Here is a 15,000-nt window from a genome sequence, read left to right on the forward strand (position 1 = left end):
ACATAAAAAACATAAAACCTCTTAGAATACCAGTTGATATCAAGCCCATTGTATTACAAGTTCCGTCTCCTGATTACAAGATCATTTTCACGCAACCAACTTTCTCATATTTATCTAAATGGTGTGGCTCTTATTCTACGTAGACATAATTAGGAGTCTGAAGGGCCAACCCTCTGCTAATATGGAAAAGCGTTATCTTACTTGAAAATATGTTCCCATAATTTACATCTTTGAGGTTGTCTTATTTTTTTTAAAAGGCAAACATGACACTTTTCATATATTCTTTGATTAAATTGTAGCCAATATATATAACTAATATTTCTCTTTACCTGTATGTAGGTCTTGCCATGACCTTAGGGTCATGTGATAATTCTTTTGAGGTCGCCGTCGTTGTGGTCGCTCCGACTCCGACTCCGACTTGGCCAGTCGGCCTTCAATTCTTGACTTCCGTCCTTCCCTGAACCTTCGGTGGTATGCGGGTCAAAGCTCATTCAGCTGATGACTTCTTCAACCTGAGAATTGAAATGAAAAGATACATTGGATTCTGGATTTCTTGAGTAGCAAAGCTCGTCACATCACTAGACTTATCGCCCTACTGGTGTATAATTAGATTCCCGTATGTCTTACATTTAAGTTATTGGTCGACAATGAATATGCTGAGAACCTTTATAATATTTGTGTCTCAAAATGGTATTATGTCGGAACGAATCATATACTTATAAGCCGAATTAAATGTTAAACTGGTCAAAAATCTAAATTCTTGTAATTAGCACTCTAAAATATGGTATCCATTCTCCTCGACAAATGGAATAAGCTCAACACAAGTCTGATATTTCTGGCTAGAAATTCAATTTTCAACATCTTAACCAACCCGACTTAATACCGTTTTGAGGCGAATGCATTTAATCAGCATATAAATAGAAGTGAATCCTTTACTACAGGAGAAACAAACGCCTGTTAGGTAAATAAATAAGTATATCTAAACATTGATAATATGAGCCATCTCTACGGATAGATTGTGATCAATGCGTCGAACAATGCTTCATCTAATTCCCTAGCAAATGTAACAAATGTCCAAGTCAACTTTTAGGCGACCTCTGTATTTCTACAAGCACTTTCACAATACCATGCTGTGCCTAAAAAATCCTATTAAAACCGGGATGGAATGGGATCGTGTCTATATACGGTGCCTCGGGCAAAAACCACAGCGCGAGTGCCACAGTTTTTGCGATAGTTTCCATGAATCCAATCTCTGACCACGCTCATCCCTTGAATGTATAAAAAGGGAAGCCACCACCACGCTATGGTGTTTGTATTCAGTGCTATGTCAATAGGATACGGGTAGATATTTTACTTTGTTGATCCTTTGTTGAAAACCATATATCTAATTCAGTAGTTTAATGGTTTATAACAAGACTTATTTATATTCTGGTCATGATTTCATCAATTCGACAGTTTTAGAATAAAGACCTAAAGAACTCTTTGACAGTAAATTTAGTTCCTAAAGTAATCATTAAGGACTCAAAATTTGATTCATTTATTTTAGCTCATTAAATCAACCCTTAAATCTAACCAATGTGGATAGATAGATCTCAAACGTAAAAGTAAGGTTAGATTGCTATTCTGTAGGTAAAAAAGCAATTAGTTTTAAAGAAGGTAATTTTTCTAATATGTTCCAGTGAATAACATAATCAGTCGGATGGTGAAAAGGTTTGAACTGAGTTATTTCATGTCTAGTTTAGTTAGAAGGTCAATTTTTATCAAAAATGAGTTCTTGTCATAAATGATTAAATCAACCCTTTTTTGTACATCTTCGGGAAATATCAAAGTTTAATTTCACGTCAAAATATTTTTTACAGCTAGTCAAGTTGAAAAAGTACGAAATTTGAGAAAAGTTGATGGATACCTTTCCCATACATCTGACCATAACTTCATGAAAAATCACGCGATTTGCTTCAAATAAAGATTAAAATGCTCTGGGGAGCATATTCTTTCAGAAAATGAAAAAAACAAAATGCGAATCCAAAATTTTCACCTCCGACTGATTATGTCATGCACTGACACATGTTAATTTAAACGACGGCTTCATTCTCACTGCTATTAGTTTCTATTGATCATTATCATTACCAACAGAATCAACTGAAAACAAATATTTATGAAATATTTTAAAAACAAAAACAGAGATTATTGAATTTGCGTCGGCCAATTTGTTCCGATATGTATTCGAGCTATCACCTACGATAGATCCTAGGTAACAATCGCCTGGTCAAGAAGACAGAACAATTACTGAACATTTACGCGATTTCCAAGGACAATTATGGGGTTGTCATTTATCATTAATGACAAAACAAACCCAAAATGTAGATAGAAAGAAATAGTCTGGAAAGAGGATGGAAACAGAGATGTAGGAAGTATGAATCAGAAGCCGAAGTGAGAGAGACAAGAAGAAGAAGAAGAAGAAGATGAGGGAAATGAATGATGATGATGATAGATAGATAGATAGATAGATAGATAGATAGATAGTTAGATAGATAGATAGATAGATAGATAGATAGATAGATAGATAGATATATAGATAAATAGATAGATGGATAGATAGATAGATAGATAGGTAGATAGATAGATAGATAGATAAATAAATAAATAAACAGTTTTTACATATATTTACCAAGTTAAACGTAATTCAACTTGTCAGAAAGAATGTAGGTATAAGACTATTTGAAAAGGTCAGGTTAGATATTTGAGGTGGAAATTCTCTATCCAAAATGAAAAATACAATTCTGTTTTGGCAGATTATTGAGCATCGATCACGTGTTCTGTAGAATGTAATTTCCCCAGAGCAGCGACCTGACACTACAGCCCTACAATCCTCATCTTATCAGCTAAACCCATATTCGTCTGGCCCATCCATCTATCTACCCATCAACCAATCCATCTATTCATCTCCCCATCAACCAATCCATCTATTCATCTTCCAATATATCTACCCACCTACCCATCCGTTCATCTATATATACATATACCCATCCATCCATTCATCTACCCATTTACGAATACATCGATTCATCTACCCATCCATCTGTCCATCTACCCATTCATCCATAAATCCATCTTCTCAGCCATACATACATACATCCATTATCCATCAATCCATCTACCTATCCATCTATCCATCAGTCCATCTACCCACCCATCCATCCATCCATCTATACATCTACCCATCCATCCTTCCATTCATCCATCTATCCATCTACCCATCTATCTATCCCTCAACTCAACCATCAACCCATCTACCCATTCATCCATCCATCCATCTATACATCTACCCATTCATCCACCCATCCATCTACTCATCCATTCATACATCCATCCATCTATCCATCAATCCATCAATCTATCTACCCATACATCCATCCATCCATCTATAAATCTACCCACCCATCCATCCATTCATCCACCCATCCATCCATTCATCCATCTATTCAACTACCCATCCATGAATCCATCCATGAATCCATCCATCCATCCATCCATTATACATCCATCCCTCAATCCATCTACCCATCCATCCATCCATCCTTCAATCCATCTACCCATCCATCTATACATCCATCCATCAATCCATCAAACAGTCGACCACCCTTCCAAGTTGGAATCATCGATCGTTTCAGCTCGATCAATACCCAGGGGAAAGACACAGAATTAGGCTAGTGTTACCCCCATGACAGTAGGTGTTTTGGCTTCTAAGGATAATTTTTCCTCGTTTTTATTTAAATATATATATATTAGGCTTTTTCTCGTAGCTTATTAATTTCTTATTTTTATTTCTAAATCTTTACCTCTATAAATTTCCCTCATTCAAAAAATCATAGCCTACTTCTTTCTTTCCTTTGATGAGTTCGTTTTATTGGCAGATCGACTTAGCTTTGTATGGAGGTAAATGATTACGCTCAACATTGCTTGACTTTGTTACAATACACGATGCCCTAACCCTGAGCCAGCGGCACCAATTTTGAATGTCAGAATACGTAGTTCAAAATAAAGAAAACAACATAAATATGTCATGGATGAAAATAGCCCCAATGTTAAACCAAGGATATCAAGATGGGACTATTTCTCTATAAAATCACGTTTCTCGTGTTTTTTGGGGGCGAAACTCATTAGCATACGAGTATCCAGTATCAAATGAGATAATTCGTGTGCAATCACCTCCATCGCTTTATTATGTTTCTCACGAGTCGGGTAGTTGCTCTGTTCACAGTGTACCTACATGGTCCATACGCAAAAGAGCGTGATTCAATCCCATGAGGTACCCTCCCATCCCATCACTTCGGAGCTGTAAGTTTTTAGACCCATTTCGCGGAATATTATCATGCGATATACAATTGCAGTGAACGCAGTTACAATTGCGTATAACTCATCGGATAGGATGCAAGTTTACCGCAAAGTACTTACCGCCAGATCTTACAGATCCAGACACTGCTATCTTATCACTCTGTGAATGGATACCGAAATTAATTAGAAAAACAGTCATGATCGCGAAGCCCCGGGTTTGAGAGTTGTTTTGTTTTTTGGTTTTTTTTTTTTGGCCAATATAAGGGTCATTTAAATCGATCGATATTTGAAGGACGAGTTTTCTGGCCAAATTTTAAAATATGGGTTTTTCTAAATTACGCTAGAGTTGTCTGTTTATCTATGATGTCACTCACTCACCTCTCTGCCTATTTATCCATCCAGCTGTCTAGTCAATCACTCGTTCCTTCACATAACTCAAGTCGGCGTTTGGACTGATCGATATTTTGTAATAAAGGAAAACATGGATAGCGACACGATAGCATTGTCAGGTTATGTAATAGTCCATTTCTGTCGAGTCCCCCCCCCCCCTTTCCCATCGTCCATGTGTTTCTTTTTTTCTTCGGTATTCTACCATGTATTGTATTTATATGTCTATAATATCTCCATGGTTATATCTATTTATTTATATATCCATCTAGATACCTATCTATCTATCTATCTATCTATCTGTTGTATCGCTCAAAATCATACATAGACAACAGGAATCTCTCTCTCTCTCTCTCTCTTTCTTTCTTTCTCTCTCTCTCTCTCTCTCTCTCTCTCTCTCTCTCTCTCTCTCAATCTCTCCCTCTTTCTAATTCCATCCCACTATTCCCCCATATCGCACAATACTCAGCTAATCTCCTTGTTGAATTATTAAGCACTTCCCCACACAAGATAAAGTCTAGAGCCTACCACATAGTCCATTATTCCAGATGGATAGTCTTAGGCAATTACACGATTCTTTATCAGTCCAGAATTCTCCTTATCTCTAATTCTTAAACACCAACTTGGTTTCAATTCCATCGATTTCCCACAACGTATTCAAACTATTGTAAGTAAGTACTCGGTTCTTGTGTACTGGTCGTGACGCTGGTGAGTGAATCTGCTCATTGCCTTCGTAAACCCATAGCCTGTTGTAGCTATCGTTAACTTATAGCCTGACACTGACCAAAAATGACGTCAAAATGCCAGTCTTTGGCCACAAAAGAAAACAAATCGTGAGTTGTATTCACTGGGACCACTTGTTTCCATGAGCACTACTAATTATAACTCACTTTCAAAAACCAAATAATGACGTCAAAATGCCAGTTTTTTTGTTTTTTTTTTTTTTTGTTTTTTTGTTTTTGTCACAAAAGATATCAAATCGTGAGCTGTATTCAATAGTTCAAACAATGAAATAACTTGTTTCCTTGAGCTCTTATTAACGACAACTCACTGGACGCTACACAAACCTAAAAAATGACGTCAAACTGCCAGTCATAGAGGGTTCTTATGTCAGGCTATGTTAACGATGGCTACGGTTCAAGTGTCAGGCTATAAGTTATCGATGGCTACGGCCTTACACTGACCAACAAATGACGATAAATGACAAGTCTTTGGCCACAAAAGAAAACAAATCGTGAGTTGTATTTAACAATTCAACTAATGGGATCAATTGTTTCCTTGACAACTACTAAAGTCAACTCACTAGGCGGTCGACAAACTTAAAAATAACGACTAAATATGGGTCTTAGTGGGTTTTAGCGTAGCCATCGTTCACTTATGGCCTGACATTGAACAAAAATGACGTCAAAATACAAGTCTTTGGACATAAAAGAATACAAATCGTGAGTTGTAATCAATAGGTCAACCAATGAGATCACTTGTTTTCTTGAGCACTACTAACGACAATTCACTTGGCGCTGCACAAACTGAAAAAATTGACGTCAAAAGTTTAAGTCCTACCGGGTCCCAGTGTCAGGCTATAAGTTAACGATGACTACGCACTGACAACAAAAAAATTACGTCCAAACACATGACCACACCACCAAAGAAAACAAATCAGGTTTGAGAATAATTGCCAAAATATAGGTTATTTACATCGATTGGGATTTGGAGGAAAGAATTTCTGGCCGAATCTCTAAATACGTGTCTGAATTCATTTCCTTGCCGCGCATAGGAAGATCGTCACATTCGATACGATTCAACCAACAGTTTTCTCATTCTAATTTCTCTTGTACATCACAAAATGTAAAGAAATGCTTTGATTACAGCTATAAATGCTAAACACTGTTTTGTAGACATCATTTTGTTGAACAACATTCTGTATAGAATACAGTTGTTACTTTTTAGCTTGATTAGGAAAAGTCTCTTTTTGTGTCGGGTGGGTGTGAATTTTTGGGAAAATTCGAAAAAATGAATGGTAAGGAGAGAGTTAACTACGTTAACTGGTTAACTGATTATCTTCCGGATAAAGACGTCGGGTACGGACAAAATACGGAGAATAAAAAGAAGAGCCGTTAGAACTAACCCATTCCAAGCACCCAACGTCCTGGGCCAATTTGTCTTTTGAGCTTGGTATGGGTAGGTCTCGCGGCAATTCTCTTTATTCTTAGTATTGTATTTTGATCGTGCCGGCGTCTTTATCCGGAAGACGGCAGAGGACGACAGTGCCGGGTCGTCGGAGTCAGTCTCCGGTGTTGGTTAACCTTAAAGGATACAATCCTAAATTAAGCCTTCACCGTGTTATCTGAGTTATGCCGATCACAATATTATGTGTCATTAGAAATACAAAAATCCCCACCGCACAATCATAATTTGACACATGGCATGCATGCATTTCCTTGACATTTAACAGAAACCAGGTTTTACACTCATTATGCATGGTGTGAAACACTCAACGTCGCTATTAATAATCACGTCATTATTATTATTATTATTATTATTATTATTATTATTATTATTATTATTATTATTATTATTATTATTATTATCACTAATTGAGCTTCTTATAATTTGTTCGTTGACCTTTTCAAACGATGAATAAACCCCGAAGTACGTAGTCCGTTATGTACAATAAAAAATTGCAGCTCGCCGCATGTGTCAGCCTAACGTCGGCTTTTTGTTTCATAAATCTTTCATGTATGTATAGGCTGTGCCATAGACGACAATCATCAGTGAAGTTGTTGTTTTGTTGTTGTTCTTGTTTTGTTTTTGTTTTTTCGGTTTGTTTATTTTTCATTTTTGGTTTGTTTATTTCTTTTTTGTTTTGTTTTGTTTGGTTTTGTTTCGTTTTGTTATAATTTTTGTAGTTTTTATTTTGTTTTTGTTTTGTTTTGTTTCATTATTTTAATGTTTGGTCTACTGTTGTTGGGGGGGGGGGGGGGTATTTTGACATTAAAGCATATTATGGTCCTCGCTTTGGAGATTACGGGTTAGATACACACCTGAACTTCGCGGTATCTGGTCTTCATTGAGCAAGTCATCTCAGCCTTGATCAATTCGCAATGCTTCACTTTATCTTTTCTTGGATGGAATAAGCCATAAAAACAAATTTCTCAACAGGAACGAATAAATGAAAATACTATTCTTTTATTAAGCCCATTTCCTCACTCTATATTACAACAGCTCAGACTATTAAGTATTAAGCGCTCCACAGTCGCAAACACATTAGGAAGTAGATGCAATGCAGAAGAAAACATCTTTCACCATATTTATAAAACGATTTACAAGTAGTCACAATAAAGGTAATATGGGTCGTCCCGATAGCTTAGTTGGTAGAGCACTCGCTTCACACGCAAAGAGACCAAGATCGATTCCGGGTGCCGTCGAGATTATTTTCTGACCCCCCCCCCCCCCCCCCCCCCCGTCCACCCAGCAGTGAATGGGTAGCTGGATCTGTCAGATTTGGCGGAAAGTACTTTGCGATAGACTAGCGTCCAATCCAAAGGATAACAATCAATTGCTTTTGTCTGTTTCACGCTATAGAAACCAGGATAAACTCCGGCTCTGAAGGACTACTACATTAAAGGTAAACATTTATTTTGACGCTTAATGAATTCCTGACCACATGGATAATTCTTGGGGTCGAATTGTTAAATTCGAGAACCAGTCGGAGTAAAAAGATTACATTGTGATTTGAAATAATAATAATAATATGGGGGTTAGGTAGGTGTTATAAAAGTATTCCTGAACACCCACCTTGCGTTTGAAAGTTTGAACTTGTTCCTGATGTGGAACTGGGTGACGTGAATTTCGTTACTTCTATAGATTAATTCAAGGTATTTTATTGCAATGCTTAAAAAAAAAATAATAAAAGAATCTATTTGATAAACAAAATCTTTTATAATTAAAGAAAAACCTTCCATGATATTGTCATAAACGGGATGACCTGACAAACACACCTGACGGATGCTGGTGAGATTCTGGCATTGCCCTCAGGTGAAGGACCTCCCTTCATAATCGGTTCAAGGAAATAGCTCCATAAAAATGTGAAGTAGGTTTTAAAACTCTGACCTCATTATAGTCTAGTCCACCGGCCATAAAGAATCTGAGCTGTAAAAGTTCACCATAAAGATAACGAACATAATGATGCTATCGATTTATGTAAAACGCTCACATCCGCCAGCCTGGTATAACGTACCAAAACGCAAAACTATGTGTGACCTTTAACGTTTATAGTCTGATTAATACAATTTAGTGAAACCACTCATAAACACGGATGGCAAAATACAATAACAAAGGCTCTATCTTTAGATAGAACGAAGATGACGTCACTCAGCCTTTGCCATCCGCGTTTGTGAGTGATTCTCACTAAACGGTACCGACTATAAAAGTTCATGATTGCACAATGTTTTGTGTGTTGGTCCGTTATACTTCCGGATGGCAATGTTATGAGCTTCTTAGCCAAGCGCATACCATCTGTAGCGTAGCCATCGTAAAGTTATAACCTGACACCGACAAAAAAAAAATGACGTCAAAATGCCAATCTTTTGCCACAAAAGAAAACAAATCGTGAGTTGTATTCAACAGTTCAACCAATGAAATAACTTGTTTCCTTAAGCTCTACTAACGACAACTCACTAGACGCAACACAACCCTAAAAAATGACGTCAAACTGCCATCCCTAGAGTGTTCTTGTTAACGATGGCTACGTCTATAGAAAGTATGCAGATGACGTCACTCAGGCCTTTGTTATTGTTTTTGCCATCCGCGTTTGTGAGTTGTTCTCACTAAACTGTATTAACCAGACTATAAAAGTTCATGGTTACACAGAGTTTGTGTGTTGGTCCGTTATACTTCCGGATGGCAATGTTGTGAATCCTTGGCCAAACGCATTCTATCTATAGATAGTATGCGCTTGGCATACCTCTATCTATAGATAGCATGCAGATGACGTCACTCAGGCCTTTGTTATTGTTTTTTGCCATCCGCGTTTGTGAGTTGTTCTCACTAAACTGTATTAACCAGACTATAAAAGTTCATGGTTACACAGAGTTTGTGTGTAGGTCCGTTATACTTCCGGATGGCAATGTTGTGAACTTCTTGGCCAAGCGCATTCTATCTATAGATAGTATGCGCTTGGCATACCTCTATCTATAGATAGCATGCAGATGACGTCACTCAGGCCTTTGTTATTGTTTTTGCCATCCGCGTTTGTGAGTTGTTCTCACTAAACTGTATTAACCAGACTATAAACGTTCATGGTTACACAGAGTTTGTGTGTAGGTCCGTTATACTTCCGGATGGCAATGTTGTGAACTCCTTGGCCAAACGCATTCTATCTATAGATAGTATGCGCTTGGCATACCTCTATCTATAGAGGGTAAAAAGTTGACGTCACTAAGCTCTCTGATATTATGTTTATACAGCCTGTTAGTGATAAGTTCTTTCTGAATTATATCAATCAAACCATCTATAAACAATTAAGGTTACACATCGTTTTGTGTGTTGGTACGTTATATCCGGCTGGCGAATGTTATGAGTTTTTTTACTAAACGCATAGCATCAATAACACTCTCATCCCGACAGCTTTTCTAGTTATAGAAAATATATGCAAATTTAAAATGTTTTTGTCACTATTAATGAATTCATCAAAGGCGCTAGCTATTATCTAAGCCATAAAGGTTATCTTCTATAGATAGTATGCCTTGGCTAAGAAGCTCATAACATTGCCATCCGGAATTATATCGGACCAACACACAAAACTGTGTGTATCCATGAACGTTTATAGTCGGGTTAATACAGTTCAGTGAGCATTACTCATTAACGCGGATGGCAAAAAACAATAACAAAGACCTGAGTGACGTCATCTTCGAACTATCTATAGGGATGGAGCTATTTGGATAGAATGATGTTGACGTCACTCAAGCCTTTGTTATTGTTTTTGCCATCCGAGTTTATGAGTAATTCTCATTAAACTGTAATAACCAGACTAAAAAAGTTTAAGGTTACACATAGTTGTGTGTGTTAGTCAGTTATACTTCCGGGTGGCAATGCTGTGAACTTATTACCCTAGTGCATACTATCTATAGTCTGGAGAATACAGTCAAGTGATAATTACTCATAAACGTGGATGGCAAAGACATGAGTGACGTCAACTTCGTTCTATCTATAAACAATGTTTTGTGTGTTCGTACGTTATGTCCGGCTGGCGAATGTTATGAGGTTGTTTTTTTTACTATTTTTTTTTTTGACTAAACGCATAGCATCAATAACACTCATCCCGACAGTTGTCTATTTTTCTAGTTATAGAAAATATATATTCAAATTTAAAATGTTTTTGTCACTGTTAATGAATTCATCAAAGCCAGTTGCTATTATCTAAGCCATAAAGGTTATCTTCTATAGGGATGGAGCGATACGGATAGAATGATGTTGACGTCACTCAGGCCTTTGTTATTGTTTTTTGCCATCCGAGTTTATGAGTAATTCTCATTAAACTGTAATAACCAGACTATTAAAGTTTATGGTTACACATAGTTTTGTGTGTTGGTCCGTTATACTCCCGGATGGCAATGTTGTGAGATTCTTAGCTTAGCCAAGCCCATACGGTCTATAGATAGTATGCGCTTGGCTAAGAAGTTCATAACATTGCCATCCGGAATTATAACGGACCAACACACAAAACTGTGTGTATCCATGAACTTTTATAGTCTGGTTAATACAGTTCAGTGAGAATAACTCACAAACGCGGATGGCAAAATATAACAACAAAGGCTTGAGTGACGTCATCTTCGAATATCTATAAGCTAACTGTATAGATAGTATGCAGATGACGTCACTCAGGCCTTTGTTATTGTTTTTGCCATCCGCGTGTGTGAGTTGTTCTCACTAAACTGTATTAACCAGACTATAAAAGTTCATGGTTACACAGAGTTTGTGTGTTGGTCCGTAATACTTCCGGATGGCAATGTTGTGAACTCCTTGGCCAAGCGCATTCTATCTATAGTTTGTTCATAATATGATGTATGTTGCCAAATCGTGGATTTTCAAGTTGCCCCAGAAGTCTGAAACCAATAACAAATCGTATATATATTCTAAAACAAAACAAGACATCATTTTGAAATTTGTTCATGTTCATAAAGAAATCATTCAAGTTTTTATTGTTGCCGCGTTCATTGACAGCAGTTGAATCAGTCAGCAACGAAATGCTCCAAACACAAAGTACGGATCACACAATATAATATTCAACTCAAAAACTAGATCAAAAATGGTTTTAGGAAGCCGTATACACTATACAAGAGTTTGAACAGCTTAGCAAATTTTATATCTGCATTTACGACGCAGTAAAAGTAGCTCGAGCTTTATATACAAGCAGCTGTTACAGTGTTTCCACTAATGTTGAAAGAATTAACACAAATAATTTATAAATTATCGATTGTTACGGCGGGGTGTTTTGAAAGGAAACTGGCTTAGGTGTTTGACTATCGTAAATGAGTTATATGTGCGGCTGTTATCGGTATGCGTTACTGTTTTATAATATATATATATATATATATATATATATATATATATATATATATATATATATATATATATTACCCAAGATGGCAATGTTATGAGCTTCTTAGCTAAGCGCATACTATCTATCTATCTATCTATCTATCTATCTATCTATCTATCTATATATATATATATATATATATATATATATATATATATATATATATATATATATATCCTGATGAAGGGATGTTTGGCGCACTATAAATCTATACCATTATATAGATAGATAGATAGATAGATAGATAGATAGATAGATAGATAGATAGATAGATAGTATGCGCTTGGCTAAGAAGCTCATAACATTGCCGTCCGGAAGTATAACGGACCAACACACAAAGCTGTGTGTATACATGAACGTTTATAGTCGGGTTAATACAGTTCAGTGAGCATTACTCATAAACGCGGATGGCAAAAAAAAACAATAACAAAGACCTGAGTGACGTCATCTTGGAACTATCTATATGCGTATGAGTGTGTGTGTGTGTGTGTGTGAGAGTGTGTGCGAGTGTGTGTGTGTGTGTGTGTGTGAGTGTGTGTGTGTCGGTAGGTATAGAAAGAATGCGCTTGGCCAAGGAGTTCACAACATTGCCATCCGGAAGTATAACGGACCAACACACAAACTCTGTGTAACCATGAACTTTTATAGTCTGGTTAATACAGTTTAGTGAGAACAACTCACAAACGCGGATGGCAAAAACAATAAAAAAAGGCCTGAGTGACGTCATCTGCATACTATCTATAGATGCCTAGATACCCCTGCCTCTCGGACAGTCGTCCTCATGCGCCCAGAGCCTCCAACCAGGGGGATAAGTTGCGCAATATATATGTGCAATATTTATTATTATAATGTAAACAATGTCAGTGATTGGTAAACATAGCAAACTCCACGAATATCGATGGTATGTGTCAAAATAAAATACCCACTGTTCTCCCACTTGATCAATAGATAGTATGCGCTTGGCTAAGAAGCTCACAACATTGCCATCCGGAAGTATAACGGACCAACACACAAAACCATGTGTAACCAGGAACGTTGATAGTCTGGTTAATACAGTTTAGTGAGATTTACTCATAAACGCGGATGACAAAAAACAATAACAAAGACCCGAGTTCTATCTATACTTGCTCTAAGATATGGATATTTTTAACAGTCATAATCTGATAGGCTAATACTTTCTTAAAAATGATGTCACTAGTCAAGGCGACGGTCACCAAAAGAAAGTGAAAAGTGAGTTGTTGTAAGAAGCGCTCGGGGAAACAATAGATGATTTCTTGTGCTTGTGAATGTAACTCACACTTTACTGACTTTTGGCGATCGAGACCTTGTATTTAGACATGATTTTTGGCAGATGCCAGGCTGTGAGTTTACGATTGGGAAACACTCTAAAACCTGGGACTGCGGGAAAATTAATTGATTTAAAGAATATCTAGACTCTATATGCTTGAAAAAGTAGTCATCAGGAGCTATTAAAATATGGCCATTCAAAGCACGATAAGACGAGTCTCACTGACTTAGATGCTTGAATATCGTAAATGAGTTATATGCGGCTGTTATCGGTATGCATGACTGTTTTATAATATATATATATATATTTATATAATATATATATATATATATATATATATATATATATAACTATAAATATAAATATTATGATGTGTCCCCTTTAACCCTCTCCTTACCAGCCATTTTCAGGATTTCCCCCAAAATCCCACACTCAACTAACTAAAAAATATGTTTTATCACTCTGACATAATAGCAGTAAAATTCTTGTCATACATAATTTCTGTAGCAAAACATGCTCTATAACACACTGTTCATTTTCTTTAAATTTTATGATGTACAAAAGAAATTTGAATAAGAAAAATGTTTGTTGTATCGTAACGAATTTGACGATTTTCCTTTAGTTGGTAAGGAGGGGGTTAATGTAGATATTCTATGAATATTATTTCATGTCATTTTGTAGATACTGAGAGCGTGTCATTAGTGTGAAACGCTTTGAGATTTCGATGGCGTGATGTGATGCGTTATATAAAAAAACACTTAATTGTTATCATTATCGTCATCTAATCATGAAATTATAAAGGAAATAAAGTATGCGGTTGCATTTACTGTAATAATCAACGATGCTGCAAAACATGAAACTGGTTCCGCTTGACATCAACGAACGAACATCACAGCATATTTTGAAAGGATGGAAAGTCCATTCCAATGTTCAAAGCACACGTGTTTGTTTGTTTGTTTGTTTGTTTTTTGTTTTTGTTTTTGTTTTTTTTGGTGGGTGGGGGGGGGGTGAGGTTGAATTTTTATTTGCATTTTTATTGTTTGTTCTGTATTTAATGACATTTATCAGAACCATTTTGCTGTGCCTTAAGTAATAGAGATGAAAACAGTTAACGATGAAAGCAATGATTTCAACCTATTCAGGATAAATCACTTCAAATAAACATGACAAATAACAAAATCGTTTTCCCTTAAAAGGTAATTTGCTTATAAAAAAGTATTAATCGTTCATCTCAATCAAATTTGGGAATTCCGATCGATATCTCATTTCATACACTTAACACGCAAAGAAACCTGGATCAAATCCCGAGCGAAGTCGAGATTTGTTTTCTGAGCCCCTATTTATTATTATGCGGCTATGTGGTCTAGTGGTATGACACTCGCTTCGGATC

At 36.5% G+C, this 15,000-nt stretch overlaps 1 protein-coding gene across 10 annotated transcripts in view; it reads right to left on the bottom strand.

Moving 5' to 3' along the window:
* The window catches only part of LOC144971531 (voltage-gated potassium channel subunit beta-2-like), an 82,440-nt gene that overhangs the window by 42,262 nt on the left and 25,178 nt on the right, over positions 1-15,000 (bottom strand). For all 10 annotated transcript variants that reach the window (XM_078912536.1, XM_078912539.1, XM_078912534.1 and 7 more), the window contains one exon: positions 330-512. In XM_078912536.1, the coding sequence (XP_078768662.1) occupies positions 330-349 (20 nt within the window). In that variant the 5' untranslated portion in view covers positions 350-512. The remainder of the gene's footprint in view (positions 1-329; positions 513-15,000) is intronic.

The sequence above is a fragment of the Berghia stephanieae genome, chromosome 4 (assembly GCF_034508935.2).
Source record: "Berghia stephanieae isolate SIO BIC M18660-M18661 chromosome 4, UCSD_Bste_1.3, whole genome shotgun sequence".
NCBI classification, from domain to species: Eukaryota; Metazoa; Mollusca; class Gastropoda; order Nudibranchia; family Aeolidiidae; genus Berghia; species Berghia stephanieae.